This window comes from Phascolarctos cinereus, unplaced genomic scaffold (genome assembly GCF_003287225.1).
Source record: "Phascolarctos cinereus isolate Bilbo 61053 unplaced genomic scaffold, phaCin_HiC Scaffold_5;HRSCAF=322, whole genome shotgun sequence".
Taxonomy (NCBI): domain Eukaryota; kingdom Metazoa; phylum Chordata; class Mammalia; order Diprotodontia; family Phascolarctidae; genus Phascolarctos; species Phascolarctos cinereus.
In genome coordinates, this window is record NW_027555958.1 from 260,526,572 (window position 1) to 260,544,157 (window position 17,586).

At 36.7% G+C, this 17,586-nt stretch overlaps 1 protein-coding gene across 1 annotated transcript in view; it reads left to right on the plus strand.

Moving 5' to 3' along the window:
• The window catches only part of ELAC2 (elaC ribonuclease Z 2), a 51,768-nt gene that overhangs the window by 14,083 nt on the left and 20,099 nt on the right, over window positions 1-17,586 (plus strand). Inside the window, exons 7-11 of the mRNA XM_020965995.2 lie at window positions 1,933-2,082; window positions 8,434-8,492; window positions 15,037-15,095; window positions 15,195-15,267; window positions 16,187-16,299. Coding sequence (XP_020821654.1) covers window positions 1,933-2,082; window positions 8,434-8,492; window positions 15,037-15,095; window positions 15,195-15,267; window positions 16,187-16,299 — 454 coding nt within the window. The remainder of the gene's footprint in view (window positions 1-1,932; window positions 2,083-8,433; window positions 8,493-15,036; window positions 15,096-15,194; window positions 15,268-16,186; window positions 16,300-17,586) is intronic.

Below are 17,586 nucleotides of genomic sequence, written 5' to 3' on the forward strand. Positions count from 1 at the left end.
TTGTTCCTATCAGTCAGTCAATACATGTATACATACATTTCTGTCAACCAGTCATAGACATATACATACACAGCATTTCCTTTACATTCTTGTGATACAGATAATATTTTTATTATACCCATGAGTTGTTGTAGGGAATATAAAAGTTTAGGGAATGGTAACTTGTACTTCATGTAGGAAAAGACACAACTACTGTAACTTTCAAATTGCCTGTTATATAGATTAGACCAGAGGAATTAAGAGAAAAGATGATAAGATTGAGAATTGGAGAAGTTCAAGTTGATTTGGAGTGAGAAGACCTGGGTTCAATTTCTGGTTTTGCTGATTGGGCAAATGACTTCATCTGTCTGTACTTCATTTCCTCTTCTAAAACACCTTTAAAGTTTCTTCAGTCTCCAGCATTCTGTGGTTTTATGATGTTAAAAGTTATTTAGTATAATTTCATTATACAGGTGGAAAAACATCCAGAAAGGTAAAGTGTCTTGCCGTGGTCATAAAGGTCATAAAAAATAGAGCCCAAATTTGAATCCAGGTCTTTGATTCCAAATATAGTGTTCTTTATACTTTACTGTCTCAGAGCTTGAGCATTAGGGAGAGCTCCATGAAACACAGAGGACATTTTAAGTGGAGAGAACAGCATAAGCCAAAGCATTGATGTTTTTGGGACCATAAGGAGACTGTCCTTACAGTAAAAACTTGAAACAAAAGGGATAGAAAAAGTGTTATAAGAAAATAGGTTGTGTACTTTATCTGACAATAATAGTGGGTTATTTCTGACCTTAACATTGAAAATGTCTTGAATACCTCAAAGGATCAAGCTATGTCAATTGATGCAGTGTATTTATTATTTGTATGGCAAAGAAAATAGAAGTAGTTGGATGTAATTTCATACTGAAAAAATACATCGATTGACAGGTCTTATGCTTCTGCTGTTAAGAGAAAACTGAATAAAGTTGGAACAGTTATTTCTGCTATCTCAGCAGGATAAACAATATTGTTTTTACCTAGTTGTATTTAATTTAAAGTCATGTTACAACTAATAATAGTTTAGTTTACTAGTAGCTAGTAAGCTATCTTTATATAGTATTTTAATGTTCACAACATTTTCTTCACAGTGTCTCTGTTAGGTGGTTAAATGTCTTTCACTGAAGTCCTCCTTCACTGATGCCCCATTATGATGTAGTGCCCTAGGCTTTTATAACAAGATGCTAATAGAGCACAGGTGCTGGTAGCTCCTATCAGACTGGTTATGGACTGCATGCCTTTCAGTTTACCAGTGTAACTGAGTCAGGGATGTTCATTACCAGATTGACCATAGCACCTCACTGAAATACTTGTCATAGAAAGTTAAGATTTGTTGGTGGAAAGGAGTACTCCCACCACTTATTGATATCACAGATCTTTGAAGTATTAAAGTAAGAAATCAGCATTCTGGGATATATTTTTGGTTTGAATTGTAGCATTCAGGGAGAAAAACTGTTTAAAAAGTTGTCAGTCATGACACCACATAAAATTTTTCACCTAGGCCTATGAGAGGCAGCATGGTATGGTTCAGAGAGTATATCCATATGTAATATTCACACTTGGAAGTCAGAGCATCTAGCTTCAAGATCTGGCTCTGTTCCTGTGATCTTAACTGAGAATCACTTCCCCATTGCATCTCAGTTTCCTATGTATAAGATGTGGGGAATTGTACTGAGGTCCTTTCCTTCTCTAGGTACCATGAATGTGTAGAAGGTGTCTTTGAGGTAGATAAACTTCTTTCTGCTCTGGTTATTTTCTGGAATGATAGAGCAGTTCACCCAAGGAAATTACATTGCAATTGAACTAATCTCATTTTATGAAGTTTATACCAGCTGAGAAACATCTCTGCTTTGAATATAGGGTTTCTGTCGTTTGATATCTAATTTGGTTTCTTTCTCTACTATTCAGGTAAAGGGGTTGCAAGTGATTACCAGTTAACTCAGCATTCCAGAAATTCTCCCACCAGGTTTAGTCCAAACCATCCTACCAACTTTGAATCTTTTAAAAGTGAACAGGAACTTCCAGGTGGTGATGGAAATAATTCTTCAAAGGACATAGGTAGGAGGGTTTGCATTGTTTCCTTTGCATTCATAATCTTAATGTTTTAAATTAATTTCTGAAACATTTTGAATAAATTAGATTATTCTCTGATTGATACAGGGGGAAAATTAACAGAATATGTTCTGCTTGGCTTACATTATCATTGTAGTTCAAGTGTCAAGTTATTTCAAAGGACATCTTATACTTCTGCTTCAGCATCTGCTTTTCAGCCTTGAAAATGATATCCTGGGACTTTGATAATTTTCAGTTCAAATTAGCTAGGTCATGCTTCTCTGAATTGATTCATACTAAATGTACCCTATTAACCATGAGGATTACCAATTCAGGATTTGTTTGTTTTTTGCCTATGTCAAATCAAATATTTATGTATTAAATGTTGTGTTAGGCATTGTAGGAGGATACAAAAATGATTGTATCCCTATAAAATCTGAGCTGGAAAAAATCTTTGAAGTCATTTAATGTAATGTATTTTTGAACAGAAGCCAAAACCTCCAAGAGTCTTGGGTCACCCCAGGCCCTAGAAACAGCTTGTTCTGTTTTTGAGTGGCTCTAACTTTGAGGTGCATTCTTTTTAAAAATTCAAGCCAAAGTCTAATTTACTAAAACTTTGACTTGTTGCTCATAATTTTTCCTCTGGGCCACCAAAATAAATATAAACTGTTCTTCTATATGATTATCTTGCAGATGCTTGACATCAGATTTTCATTAAATCTTTTCTCCAGATTAAACATTTATTCTAATTATGGTATGATATGATACCTATAGTGTTATGGTCTTGGCCACTCTCTTGAACGGGTTCCAGTTTCTAAATGTTCTTCCTAAAACACGATGTCCAGAACTGAATAATAAATATAGCCTTGTTAGGGCAAAGCACAGCAGGCTATAATGTTCCTCATTCTGGGTGTTGTATCACTTAAAACAGGCTAGTATTATTAGCTTTTTTGGTTGCCATATCACACTGTTGGCTCACTAAAGTTCATTAAAGTTAAGTCCACTAAAACTCTCATATCTTTTCAGACTAATTCTTACTGAGCCACAAATGACTGTATCTTGTCCTAATGCAATTGAAGTGTTTTAACCAGCCTGTAGATATAATACATATAAATTTCTAGATTTCATCTTAAGATATTTTACCTCTAGAGCTTTTTAGATTCTAATCTGGCCATCCAGTTTGTTATCTGTCACTTCCTGCATTTTATCCTCCACAAACTTTCCCATTTAAGTAGAAATATTCACAATTTTCATGGGATCTGAATGTTTATGCAGCTATATTGGCTATGCTGCTGTTCTGGCTATTCTTACCACATTCACAAATTTTGAACCATTTTATGGATATTTTTTTTAAAAGTACTTCTTTAAGTATTTCAAATGTTGGGTTGCATTAATGAAAGTTCTTGTTAGTGTTGCTGAAATGTTTTTGGGTTAATAAGGAGTTCTTTACCTGATTGGAGAAAAATATTTCTGTGATTATTGTAGCAATGATCTTTGAAGTTGCCTTTTAAACCAATAGGAAAAGAGACTGTCAACAGTATAATATCTTCTAGAGACTGTATGTGCATAGTATATATGTCGCTTCTAAATACTGAAAGGAAAAAAAAACCTTTGCTGTAATACTGTTTAACAGGTCCTAAGGATGGGCAAAAGATGACATTGTCTTTTTCCTTAAAGATTTTATAGTTAGGAAAAAATGAAAACATATATAAAACAGTCATGAGTAATAGAAGATAGTATAGAATTAAGTTTTCAATTTAGGGCAGCATTGTAATGTGGAAAGACCATGAAACCTAGTTTGGAATCCTTTTCCTATCACTTTTTTACTGTTAATTTGTGCAAATCATAATATCTAGTCCTGAATTTACTTGTCTGTAAAATGAGGGTTGGACTATTTGATCTCTGAGGGCCTTTCTAGCTCTAATATGTTCTTCTGAGAGGCAGCATGACAGTCCCATGTTTGGAGTCAAGAAAACCTAGGTTCAAATACTACCTCTCTTATACTTACTAGCTATGTGACTCTGGTGTGTATGGAGTGTTCAGGGAGTACTAGCACCTCTGGTGTGAGAGCTTGCTGAGCCCTTTCCAGGGCAGCTTATCTACCTTTGTTGTCCACCTGGCATTCAGCTTTCACCTGTGGCTCCAAGAAATTGTAGCTGCATGGCAGCCACACCACAGTGATAGGCTAAACAAGGTTGAGGATAACTGACAGGCCTCCACCCCATTTGGTGAGTTAGGAGGATGTCTACCCCAAGCAAATGAAGACTTCCCCGGACTGAATGGACTAATGAGAACAATTGATAATCCTTGTGGTTTATAGAATATGATTACTATGAATCAATTCAGAGAAGCATGACCTAGCTAATTAGAGCTGAAAATTATCAGTGTCCCGAGTTTTCAAGGCTGAAAAGCAGGTCCTGAAGCAGAAGTATATAAGGTGTCCTTTGAAATAATTTGCCATGAAGGTGGCTGAAGTAGGTGCTATGGAGCATTTACAGCTTAGGCAGACATTGAAGATGCCAAGGTCATCCGTTGCATTCTGGGCCATAAGCAGTCATCTTGACTTTTGTCTTGCCACTGAACTTTGATGACTTTGGAGGAGAGAATGAGGCTAACGATTTTGTGCAACTCTGCCTCACTTAAATCCAGTCCACGCACAAGTCAAGACATTGCCCTGTGATGTCATTGGTCCTCTTCAAAAATGAAAGATAAACATGTGACTGTGGACAAGTTATTTAACTTCTGTGTGCTCAAGCAGTTCACTAACACTTGTCTACTAAGTCGTAACTCAGTTGCCCATGCTTATGAGATATTGATTGATTGGAAGGAAGCAGATTAAGTTTGTTTCAGGAGATTCTTTGTCCAAATATCTCTGTGTGTGTGTGTGTGTGTGTGTGTGTGTACGTGTACGTACACATATGTATGTATGTGTATGTATAGGCATAATTTAGGGACATTTTTAATTTCTCTAGAGAAATTTTTTTTCAGGGAGAAGACTAAAAAATTGAGGTTATAAAATTCTGTTCTACTCTTAGGTGTTTCCTGTTTTGATGAAACATACTCTCTTAAAGCACATGTGCTTTAAGAATTCAAAATTGAATGAGATTGGTGAGGGCTGGAATAGTTAAAGCAGTGGTCTTCAAACTTTTTAATTGTGCATCCCATCAATAAAACAAATTTTGAACATATGCTCCTAATGATGTGTATATAGTGGGTATGTATTTGTCAATTCTATACTACTATTCTAATATGTTGTGTACTTTATAAAACATACACAAAAAGTAGAAAATTTTAAAAGGATGATGTTTTGGGCTGAGCCTGACTCAGATCAGTCACTTGGTAGTTTGTATGATAATGGAACAACATGAGATACTTATAGGTTATTAAACAGTGGTATAGGGCATATTTATTTCTTAAATATTTTTTTGAATCCACTTGTGAATTCACCTGTACCAGGAGAACCAGTTTTTTCCTTTGGAAGTTCCTTGTTGGCTTGCATAGTTTTTCTTGCTGAATTGGGTTCTTCTAGAGGTTTTTTGTTCCCTGCTTCTTAATTTGGAAGTTTTATATTTTCATGACCATCTATTTCATTTAAGGTATCAAGTTTGTTGCATATTATTAGGCATAGTAGAGTCTGATTATTTTATTTCCTCCCCATTAATTTTCACTTCCTGCTTATCTTTTATCTGGGTAATTTGGTTTTCCTGTATTTTGATGAAATTAGCTAGTAGGTTATAAATTTTTATTGATCTTATTAAAATGTTATCTCTTTGATTTTCAAGTTTCTAGTTTTGTACTCCTTCCCCCTGCCACCCTCCAGTTTTTCACCTTCTTCAAATCATGGTGACTGACGAAGGATTTAGAACCCAGGTCATTTGCTATTGTTTCTGAAGAAAGTTAGCACTTGGAGGCAGCTAGGTGGCACAGAGGATAGAACACTGGCCCTGGAGTCAGGAAGACCTGAGTTCAAATTTGGCCTCAGACACATAATACTCACTAGCTGTGTGACTCTAGGGAAGTCACTTAACCCCAATTGCCTAAGCCCCCCTCCCCCCTAAAAAAAAGAAAGGAAGGAAGTTAGCACTTGACTCACTGTCTTCCTTTCTTTCCCAACTCCTCTTATATTAGGACATTTTAACATCCATGTTGATGCTACCTCTAACCCTTAATTCCTTAAATCCCAAGACTTACCTTTATTATACTTCAGCCACACACAGGGACAGCCATGTCCTTGATCAGAAACTTTGATATTGCTGTCTCTGACCAAAACCTCCTGTGACTTTATTTGTAAACCTCTTCCTGTGCCCTCATCAGTACCTCTAATGTCTGCAGTCCCTCAGTACTTTCCTAGGCCTGGATTACTCCTGCTAATGTGCTAAACAGAGCAATCATTTTATACCTCCTAATTGATTTCCTGCCTCACTCTCCATAGAAGTTATTCCAAACACATTTTTCTTTATTCAAGTTTCACATTTCCCCCTCTTCCTTTTCACTTGATTCTTTCTTTCTTAGTAAATTGAGATGTTCCCTATGAGGCCCTCCTTTTTTTTCCCTCTTTTTAATTTATTAGTTTTGTTCATGTCTGAAAGAGTAATGCTAATGTTGCTTACAAGTCATTTCTCACTATTTACTAAGTCTTATTTTTTTCATGTTATCTTTTCCCTTAAAGTATTCAGATACTTTGACATTTCGTATGTATTTAATATCAGTTTGGTTAGATATGGTGCCTTAAGCAAATTGTAGTTTCCCTCTCTATCATTAAGTGTTTTTTTATTGTTGCTATATCAGAAATTGATTGATGTGCCTGCTTTTTTGTATTGAGCATACTAAAATTTATTACATTCCTTGTTTTTTAAGTGTACTTTTTATATTCAGCAAATTATTAGATTTCCTTATCCATTCTGCTGCCCTTTTCCATTTTGTGGTATGATTTTTTTCCCTCTATTACATCTGTTTTATTATTTTTTTATTTAAAAAATAAATCAACACTAGGTGGTGTAATGGATAGAATGCCAGACCAGGAGTCACAGAAGACTCATCTAACTAAGTTCAAATCTGGCCTCAGATACTTAGTTAGCTGAGTAACCCTGGGCAGGTCACTTTAACCCTGTTTGCCTTAGTTTCCTCATCTGTAAATGAACTAGCAAAGGAAATGACCAGCCATTCTATTATCTTTGCCCAAAAAAACCCAAATGGGGTCACAAAGAATCAGACATAATTCAACAACAACAAGAAGTTACTTGTAGTTTGTTTTACTTTAAAGGATCCAATCTCAACCACTTTTCTCCAAAAGCCATCCTTTCCCCTTATTCTGCTTTCTGTTTCTTGCTTAGCGTTGGCTTGTTTACTGTAATCAAAGGCATGCAGACAGGAGGAATTTGTCAGTGCAGAGAGGACAGACCTTACTCATTATAAAGAGTTAGGTTACACCCCAGACACAAGTGTTGAAAAAGGTAGAGCAAGATCATTTCTAGATCCTTACCTGACCACCCCCAGAACTTTTTTGTCAGTATATTTTTTAGATTTGTCTTTCTCCAGTAAGATTAAAGTTCATCCTGCTTCTTTGTTTGAATAACCTTACCCTGTGGCACTGTGATTTTGAAAAATACTCTTGTCACTTCATTTTCCTTTTACTTATGCCTCAAGGGTACTTCTCCCAGAAAACCCAAACCCAAAGCTGTTGTCTCCTTGTTCCCTCAGTGACCTTCAAACAAGCCTTGTCACTTTGCAACATGTTTGCATTAGTTTAAGGAGAATAAAAAGGAAATGATCAAAATGGAAGCAGCAAAATATTCTTACTTAAAAATTCCTCTAAATTATTAGAGATTTTCCTTGGAAGATTCATTCATTTTCAAATCTTCTAACTGCTGCCTACATCTATCCTCTTAGCTCCCAGATTATTGCTCTCATGAGAGCCTGTCTCCAAATTTCCAAATGTCTGCTAGCCATTTTCTCCCTTTAAACTCTTTAGGCAATTTCAATTGAAAGTAAACATATTTTCCCTCTAAAACCAACTTGCCCTCCCAACTTTACTATTTCTATCAAAGATATCACTGTTGGCTCTAGTCACCCTAGCCTAAAATCTTTAACTCGTGCTGATGCTTCATGTCTTTCATTCATTTGCTTTTTAAAAAACGCATTCATTGACTGCCTCCTCTGTCCACAGTAATATACAGGTAATAAGTGGGACAGAAAGGGGTTGTAATATAGGCATCAAAATAACTTGATTCCTCTATCTTCAGATTAATATTAAATTTCATGGTTCATGTTGTAATTTTACTTATCCAGGGTACTTGCCTTCAGGTGAGCAAATGGCGTGTTATGTTACCTGTTTAATATTTGATCTTTTTTCTTTAGATGACAGTTGGAAAATAAAAGGCAGAGACCCGTCTTTGGTTGTAGCTTTCATCTGTAAGGTAAATTATATTTTATTCAGAGAGACTTTTTAAGCTCTGATAACTATTAAGTGAAATTCCTACCCAAGTTCCTACTAGGTGGTAGTTGTGATGCTGATATGTTTGAGATTCACTAGTATCTAGCACATTTTTCTCTCAGTAATTTGATGAGAGAGGCTTTCAAGTAATTTAACTTAAAAGGAACACAAATGCCCTATTGAATGTTAAGAATATAAAGGTCTGTTTTACTTCATTAGATCTGTCAGTACTATATTAAAAACCTTCTGTTTAATTCTGTAAGTCTTGGTGATTTTAATCCCCACAGAATGCAGTTTTTCTGTGTAAACAGTGTTATAAGTGGTGGTTAGGTTCTGGGGATCACTGAGAATTTAAGAGCCACTTATAAAACATTTTTAAATAATCAGCATTATTACTTCCCTGACTTTTCAAAAAATTATAATTTATTTAATTTTTTTTTCTTTTTAAGTTTTGAGTTCCTCCTCTGCCTCCCTCCCATCCCTTCCCCACCCACTCAGAAGGCAAACCATATGATATAGTTATACATGTGAAATCATGTAAAATATAATTCCATATTTGCCATATCCCAAAAAAAGCAAAAAAGAAAGTGAGAAAAATATACTTCAGTTTGCACTCCGAGTTTATTAATTCTCTAGAGGTTGAAAGCATTTTTTCATCATAAGTCTTTTGGAATTGGCTTGGATCGTTATATTGATCAGGGTAGCCAAGTCTTTCACAGTTGATCATTACAGCAGTGCTATTACTGTGCACAGTGATCTCTGGGTTCTTCTCATTTCATTTTGTATCAGTTCATAAAGTTCTTACGATGTTTTTTCTGAAACCACCCTCCTTGTCAATTCTTAGAACACAAGAGTACTTCATCACAATCATATACCACAACTTGTTCAGCCATTCCCCAATTGATAAGTTCTTTATCACCACTAAAAGAACTGCTATAAATGTTTTTGTACATGTAGGACCTTTTCCCTATTTTTTATATCTCTTTGGGATTCAGACCTAGTTAAGTGGTTATTGCTGGGTCAGAGGGTACGCACAGTTTTATACCCCTTTGCAAATAGTTCCATATTGTTCCCCAGGATGGTTGGAGTAGTTCACAACTTGTGTACCTGTTTTCCCTCATCCCCTCCAGCATTTCTGATAGGTATGAGGTGGTACCTCAGAATTGTTTTGTCTTTCTCTAATCAGTCTTGATTTAGAACATTTTTTCTTGTGACTACAGATAGATAGCTTTGATTTCTTTTGAAACTGCCTTTTCATATCCTTTGACCATTTATCAATTGGGGAATGGCTCTTATTTTTATAAATTTGACTCAGTTCTCTTTTGAGAAATGAGGCCTTAATCAGAAAACTTGCTGTAAAATTTTTTGATAATTGCTTCATTGTCTGTGGTGGTTGTGGCTGTTGTTCAGTTGCGTCCAACTTTTCATGACCCATGGACCATACTTGCCAGAACTTTCTATCCTCCACTATCTCTGGAAGTTTGTCCAAGTTTATATTTCTGGTTTCCATCATGCTATCTATCCATTTCATTCTCTGCTATCCCCTTTTCCTTTTTGCCTTCAATCTTTCCTAGCTTCAGAGTCTTTTCCACTGAGTCCTGTCTTCTCATTATGTAGACAAAGTATTTAAACTTCAGCTTTAGTATTTGACCTTCCAGTGGATAGCCTGAATTAATTTCTTTAAGTATTTACAGATTTGATCTCCTGCTGTCCAAGGGACTCTCAAAAGTCTTCTCCAGCACCACAATTTGAAAATGTCGATTTTGTGGTGCTCAGCTTTCCTTATAGTCTTAACTATTCTATTAACTTTCCTTATAGTCTTAACTCTGACAGCCACACGTTTTGACTGGAAGTGCCATAGCTTTGAATATAAGGACCTTTGTCAGCAAGGTGCTTTTTAGTATACTGTCCAAATTTGGTATAGCTTTCCTTCCAAGGAGCAAGTATTTTTTAATTTCATGGCTGCAGTCACCATCTTCAATGATCTTTGAGCCCAAGAATATAAAATCTAACACAGTTTCCATTTCTTCTCTCTCTATTTGCCAGGAAGTGATGGAGCCTGTTGCCAAGATCTTTGTTTTTTTGATGTGAAACTTCAAGCAGGCTTTTGCACTCTTCATCAAAGGTTTCTTAATTCCTTTTCACTTTCTGTTCTCAGAGTGGTACCATCTGCACATATGAGATTGTTGATAGTACTTTTTAGCGAGCTGTACTTTCCTTGATTATCACTCTTAATTGGGGCTATTTTTGCTTTGTTTTTGTCTGAGATCATGATTGCTACCCCTGCTTTTTTACTTCTGCTAAAGCATAATAGATTCTCTTGTATCTCATTATTTTAACTGAGTGTATGTTTCAAGCATGTCTCTTGGAAACAACATATTGTTGGATTCTGGTTTCTAATCCATTTTCTCATCTGCTTCTGTTTTATGGATAAGCTCATCCCATTCACAATTATGATTACTATGTATTTCTGTACATTCTGTTTTCTTCTGTTTGTACTTTTTTTATCCTGTCTCTCCTGAAAAGTCTGTTTTGCTTCTGTCTCTCTTAATCCACCCTCCCTTTTATCATTCTCTCCCCATCCCCACCCCACCCCAGTATCTCTTATTCCTTTCCCTTCCTAGTTCCCTATTATGTAAGATAGATTTCTACCACTCTGTGTGTGTGTGTGTGTGTGTGTGTGTGTGTGTGTTTCTTCTTTCTTTGAACCAAATCTAATGAGAGTGAGGTCCTTACATGTCCTGCTACCTTCCCTCCCAGTTTCCTCTCCACTATATAAAAGCTCTTCCTTGCACACCTCTTTTATGTGAGAAAATTTTCCCCATTCTACCTCTTCCTTCCCACCTTCCCCGAGTGCATCCCTCCTTCTCATCCCTTCATTTTTTTTTCATTTTTGTGCTGTTGTTTTCAGAGCTAGTTCTGGGATCTGCACATTTTTGGTTCTTCCAAGGTGATGGTATGCTGGGAGAAGTTTGGTCACTGCTCTCCTGGTCTTCGCTCTGGTCTTTACCAGAAGGGCCTCTGTTCCCCTTCAGCTGCAACTACTAGTGCTCCTCTTGACACTGGAACTGTGACCAGGGTCCCTGCTCCCTTGTGACTGATCACAGGTGACCTCTCCTTCCTAGAACTGTAACTCAGAACTGCTTATGGGCAGTAGAGTTGTGATCAATGCCAGCTGCATCCATTACCAACAGAGGGGTCCCTTGTAATCTTTGGCCAGTTTTCTAATCCCTGTATCATTATCTGTGGGCCAAGAGCTTCCAAAGCTGCTACATCAGTTGCTGTTGTCGTGGCTGCCTTTAAGGCCTACCATTCATTCTCCTGGTGCCCTCTGGGCCTGGGCCCACTCCACTGTTACCTCTCCTGCACACCTTTTAATTTGTCTTAGTCTGGAAAAATGTCTTCCTCTGTCCTTTTGTTGGCTTTGCCGCTCTAAAATTTGATTTAAGGCCTTATTTTAAAATTATTTAGAATTCAGCTGAGTCCCAGCTTGTACTTTACCCCATTTGAGAAAGAAAAACAACGCCTATTTCAACTGTGTATGGTCAACCAAAACAAATTTGCAAATTTCCTCATTGGTTATGCCCTATGCCGCCTTCCTTCCCTGCCCCACTCCCCCAATTGTTGCATTCTGAGTCCTTTCCTTCAGTCAGGAGATGAATAGCATATTTGTCATGAGTCTTCAGGAGTCATGGCTGGTCATTAGACTGATTAAAGTTATTTGTTTTTAAATGTTATTGTCATAAATTATTCTCCTGATTCTGCTCACTTCACTGCATCAGTTCATATAAGTTTCTTTGAAACTGTCTCCTCGTCATTTCTTATAACACAAGAATATTCCATCAGATTCATATAACATTCCCTAATTTATGGGCACCCTCTGTTTCCAATTCTTTGCTACCTCAAAAAGAGCTATAAATATTTTTGTATATCCTTATGTAGAGTTTGTTTTGGTTAGGACAAATCCCTCCCTGAATCTACATTTCCTTTTGTCCTCTCTTCTCTACTTTTCCTTCTGTTTCCCTGTTGAGTGAAATGCATTTCTGTACCCAACTTTGTGTGCTCGCGCGTGCGCACACTCATGCTGGCCCATGTGTGCTCTCTTTTAACCAATTCACCTGAGAGTGAAGTTCAAGTGTCAGCTGCTCCACCCATCTTTTCCTCTTTGTATACTCTTCTACTTGTGTACCCCAATTATGTAAGATAAGTTGCCCTTTCCTTTCCATCTCTCCCTTTAGTATATTCCTATTTTCCCTTGCATTTAAATTCTTCTTTTAAGTTCAACAAATCTTAATAGAACAACTCCCAGATCTTTTTTTCAATTAGTTTCTGACTTCTGATAATTAATAGGACATCACATATATCATCTCCCTATAATTATGTATGTATATATATAATATATAGATATATCTGTATATCTCCCCATAGTATATATCACATATATCAGCTCCCCATATTAGAATGTAAACAGTATATACTTGTTTAGTTCCTTATGATTGATTGTTCATTCATGTTTCTTGTTATGCTTTTCTTGACTCCTTTGTATTTCAAATGTTTTACTAGCTCTGGTCTTCAGCAAGATTGCTTTGAAGTCCTATATTTCTTTAAAGGTTCATTTTTCCCTGGTAGGATTATACTCAGTTTTGTTGGTTAAATTATTCTTAGTTGTAAGTTTTGCCTTCTGGAATATCGTGTTCCAAGCTTTATGCTAATTGTGTTGATCCTAACTGTGGCTCTTGGGTACTTAGTACTATAGTATTTTTTGGGGGGCTATAATGTTCCTGGGAGTTTTCATTTTGAGGTTTTTTCTTTGGCTCTAAGAGATCTGAGCATTTTCTTTTATGCTTTCTTGAAGTATGATGTCTATTCTCCCTTTTTTTTCATGTCTTTCAGGTAATTCTAATAATTCTTAAGTTATTTCTCCTTGATCTGTTTTCCAGTTTAGCTGTGGGATACCTCACATTTTCTTTTATCCCCCCAGTCCTTTGACCATATTTTAATATTTCTTGTCTTATGAATTCATTAGTTTCTTTTTGGTCTATTCTGATTTTCAGGGAACTTTTTGCTTGAGCAACAAACCAGATGTGTAAAAGTTTTGTGCCAAGCTTTTAATTCCCTTTCTTATTTTTTTCCTTCTCTGGCTATCTTTTCCATTTTTTTCTTTAGCATCCTGATTTCTTCTATAAAAATATTTTTGACTTTGTGTTAACACTTCATCTCTTCCAGGAATTCTGGTTGAGTTTTGACCATGCTTTCTTTTTCTTTGAGATTTTGCTTGTAGATGTTTTGATTGTATTATCTTCTGAGTTTGTGTCTTGAAAGTTTGTCACTGTAACAGCTTTTTATGTTGGGATTTTTCTTTTTCTTTCTTTTTTTTTTCTTTTTTTTGCTCACTTATCCTACTGCCTTCCTGACTTTGGACTTTATGTTAGAGCCAGGTTCTGAGTACTTATGGAGGGAAGGTCTGGACTGCTCCTGTTGCTGCTTTCTTGGATATTGAGTGTTATATTATTCCAGGATCTCACAAACACCTCAGACTGGGAAACTGCAAGCCTTCAGTGTTCCCAGAGTAGTCTGATGTAGGGTAAAGTTTGGTCACTCCCCTTCTCCCACCTCTGGTCTGAGCACTGTAGGATCCTGACCTGGGTTTGATTCTGAGTGACAGGACTGTGGGCCTGCTCCATTTGGAGTTTTAATAGATTGCTTTGGCCTTAGACTCTGTTAGTCAGCTAGAAAGCCCTTCTCCTGATTCAGAATAGCAGAACTATAAGTTTACCCTTAGTTTGGAATTCCATCCCTGGTTACTCCTCTGCAGGATTGAGAGTGGGTTATAAGGTGAACACTGAGTCTCCACTCTCATTCTGGGATCTGAGCTTCAGAGCTTCTGCCTAATTTCTAAACCATAACATTTGTTCAGTACATAGCCTGGGCTCCATGATTGTTTCTCACTCTTGAATGCCAGCCTATAGGTTCCCCTCCTCAATTTAGCCTGGCTCTATGACCCCAGAACTGGGTAATAAGGGACAGAGTTGCCCAGTTGGCAGCTCTTATCATAAGGTTAAGCTCTTTTGTGCTGTATCTGAGACCTTTTCTTGCATTGATCCACCTTTCCCTACACTGGAATGCTCCACATGGTATACTCCTGGACAGACTCTGTCCGCGTTGTCTATAGATTTGTCTGTTCTTTCTCTCTCTGTGTTGACATGGACTGGAAAAATGACTGTTTCGTTTTTCCTCCTTGGAATTCCTAATCAGTTTATGGTCTGATATGTTTTCTAGATTTGTTTAGATTATTTCCTGGGGGCAGAGGGAGGGAGTTGGGGAGGGATGAGGAATGGGTTTTGAAGTTTGCTATACTTCCTCTTGCTACTCTCAGGCTATATTTAGTGACTTTAAAATTGAAACTTATTTCTCTGAATTAAAAATAATGTGTATTATATGGCAAGAATGGGATTGTCTCTAACATAATTGATTAAAAGCAACTCTTCCCTGGTTTCTCATTTTTCATATTCACCTTCTATTTGCAGCTTCACATGAAACAAGGAAGTTTTTTGGTGTTCAAAGCAAAAGATCTGGGGCTTCCAGTGTAAGTAGAGGCAGAGTAGATGATATAGGGAACATACACTGGGTATTTGCTTACAGAACTAACTAGATCTGACATGAAAATTTTGTTTTTTACTTTTAGTGGTACATCTGCTATTGCACCTATAATTGCTGCTGTCAAGGCTGGGAAAAGTATCACTTATGAAGGAAGAGAGGTGAGACTGGGATTTTATGAGCTCAGGGCAGTTGGCAGAGTTTAGAACTAAGGCATAGAATTTTAGTCCTGGCTCTAGGCAAGGACCTTATGATCATGTCAAAACAGTTTGCATTTTTTTCCGCTCAGCACTGTGACATAAAAGGATATATAATCCATGTTTTTCTTACTGATCACCAATTTTCGACCATTTTGATTAGTATAATACTATCTGGTGTCATATTAAGTTTATTAACTTTGTTAACATATTGGTTGAATTATTTTTACCCTCTAAATTTTAGTGTAGCTGAATAGCAGTTGTAATCAGGTAAATATCCAGTCATCTCCTCCACAAGTACTTCTAGATCCATACTCTATGGTGGAGTTCTCCAGATAAGTGGGATTTGCTGCAGGTATTCCTAGGGCTAGGTATATAAAGGTGTAGGTATATAAACCTGGCCTGATAGGTCAGGTATATATTGACTCCAAGGAAGTGCAGCCTCCTGGGCCCCGCCCCTCTAAACTCCAAACTTTTCAAATATAGAATTATTAAGGATTAAGTTATTAGATGGGTAGAAAAGATTTACAAACTTAACAGAGAAGAAACATATATAGATTTAGATATAGATATCATGAAAAATCACCTCTTTATTCTATAACTAATGATATATATTGATTTATGTGTGTGTGTGTGTGTGTGTGTGTGTGTGTGTGTGTGTGTGTGTGTGTTCTTGTGTAACTCAGCCTAAAGTATCTGCAAACTCTACATCTAAGATGTTGGACAAGAATATTTTTAGTGTCATGGAAGCTGAGTTGAAGACTTTTGATTGTTGGCTTTCCGGGGTTATATATGAGTCCTTGTGTATCCTTCAGATATTTTCAAACCAAATGCCCCTTGTTGTTATTGTTTCACTGTTTATATTTTTTACTGTATTTTATAGATTTTGCCAGAAGAGATTTGCAGCCCTCCAGATCCTGGCTCTGTTTTTATTGTGGTGGAATGTCCTGACCAAGGATTTGTAGAGCCAATCTGTGAAAATGACACCTTCCGCAGGTATAGAAATCTCTGGTCTTAGCTGAGTGAGAAACTACATTGGGTTAACACAGTACCAAATACAATTTTTTTTTTACCTCGCCTATGATATCTTCAATTTCCTGGCAAGGAAATTACGTTTTCCATGGAGATCAAACAACTGTTCTGTGGCTTGTGGCTTTCAGAGAGTTCAGGGGTACTGAGGGATTAAGAAGCTAGTCAACTTGTCAGAGGCAGTACTTGAACCTGGGCTTCTGACTTCAAGGGCCTCTCTCTATCTACCATGCCCTGCTGCATCACAAATTAATCCCTTTTAAAGGATCAATCAAGATAGAAGTGATTGTCTTTATTTCAGGGGATCCAATATCCAAAATAATTTTTTAAAAATTGTAGTTTTGTAGACTATTTTTTACTGCATCTACAAGGGAACATTTTCAGATACCCATTGAAAAACCAAGATTAAAAAGTCTGCTATTAGGATTAGACAGGTAGTAGTCATCTTTAACTGAGATTGTATGTTATGTATTTAAAATAGTAATAGAAAACCAGAGAGTCTTATTTCCTGCAATAGACTAGAAATTCTAAAGCTGACTGTGGTGCAGACTTTTTTTTTTTAAGGCAATTGGGGTTAAGTGACTTGCCAGGGTCACACATCTAGTAAGTGTCAAGTGTTTGGTCTGAGGCTGGATTTGGACTCAGGTCCTCCTGACTTCAGGGCCGGTGCTGCATCTACTAGTGCAGACATTTTAAAACAACCATTAGATCCTTTTTTGATTTGTTATTGATTGTCCCCTATGTTTACTATCTTATGGTTGCCTATCTGGAAACTCAAGGAACTAATTTAGCTTGTGTTGGCCTGATAGAAGCATGGTGTTTAGGTGATTTATAGATCTTCTATAATAGGATAAGATTGCTATCATCTGAACTGGTTTCTTAAACAGATTATCTAATTATTACTTACTAGATTATTACTAGACTTGTTCTTGTTGAAAAGCAGGGCACAAATAGAGTTTCAGTTCTACCCTCTACCTTTTTTGTATTTTGGGTAGTGAGAAAGAAGAATGCTTATAGCATTGACTTGTTCTTTCTTGGACCCATTTTATGGATTTACTCACCAATACATCATTCAAGGTCAGGGATTTACTTGAGATAAACTCCTTGAAAACCATAAAATTGAAAAACTTAGGAAACAGTATGATGGATGCAGAAGAGAACTTTATGTAGGAGACAGCATTCCTTTTAGGGAAACTCCCTGGGTTTTACTTGGCATTTCTGTTGAGCATATTTAGATGCTCGGTAACAGAAATC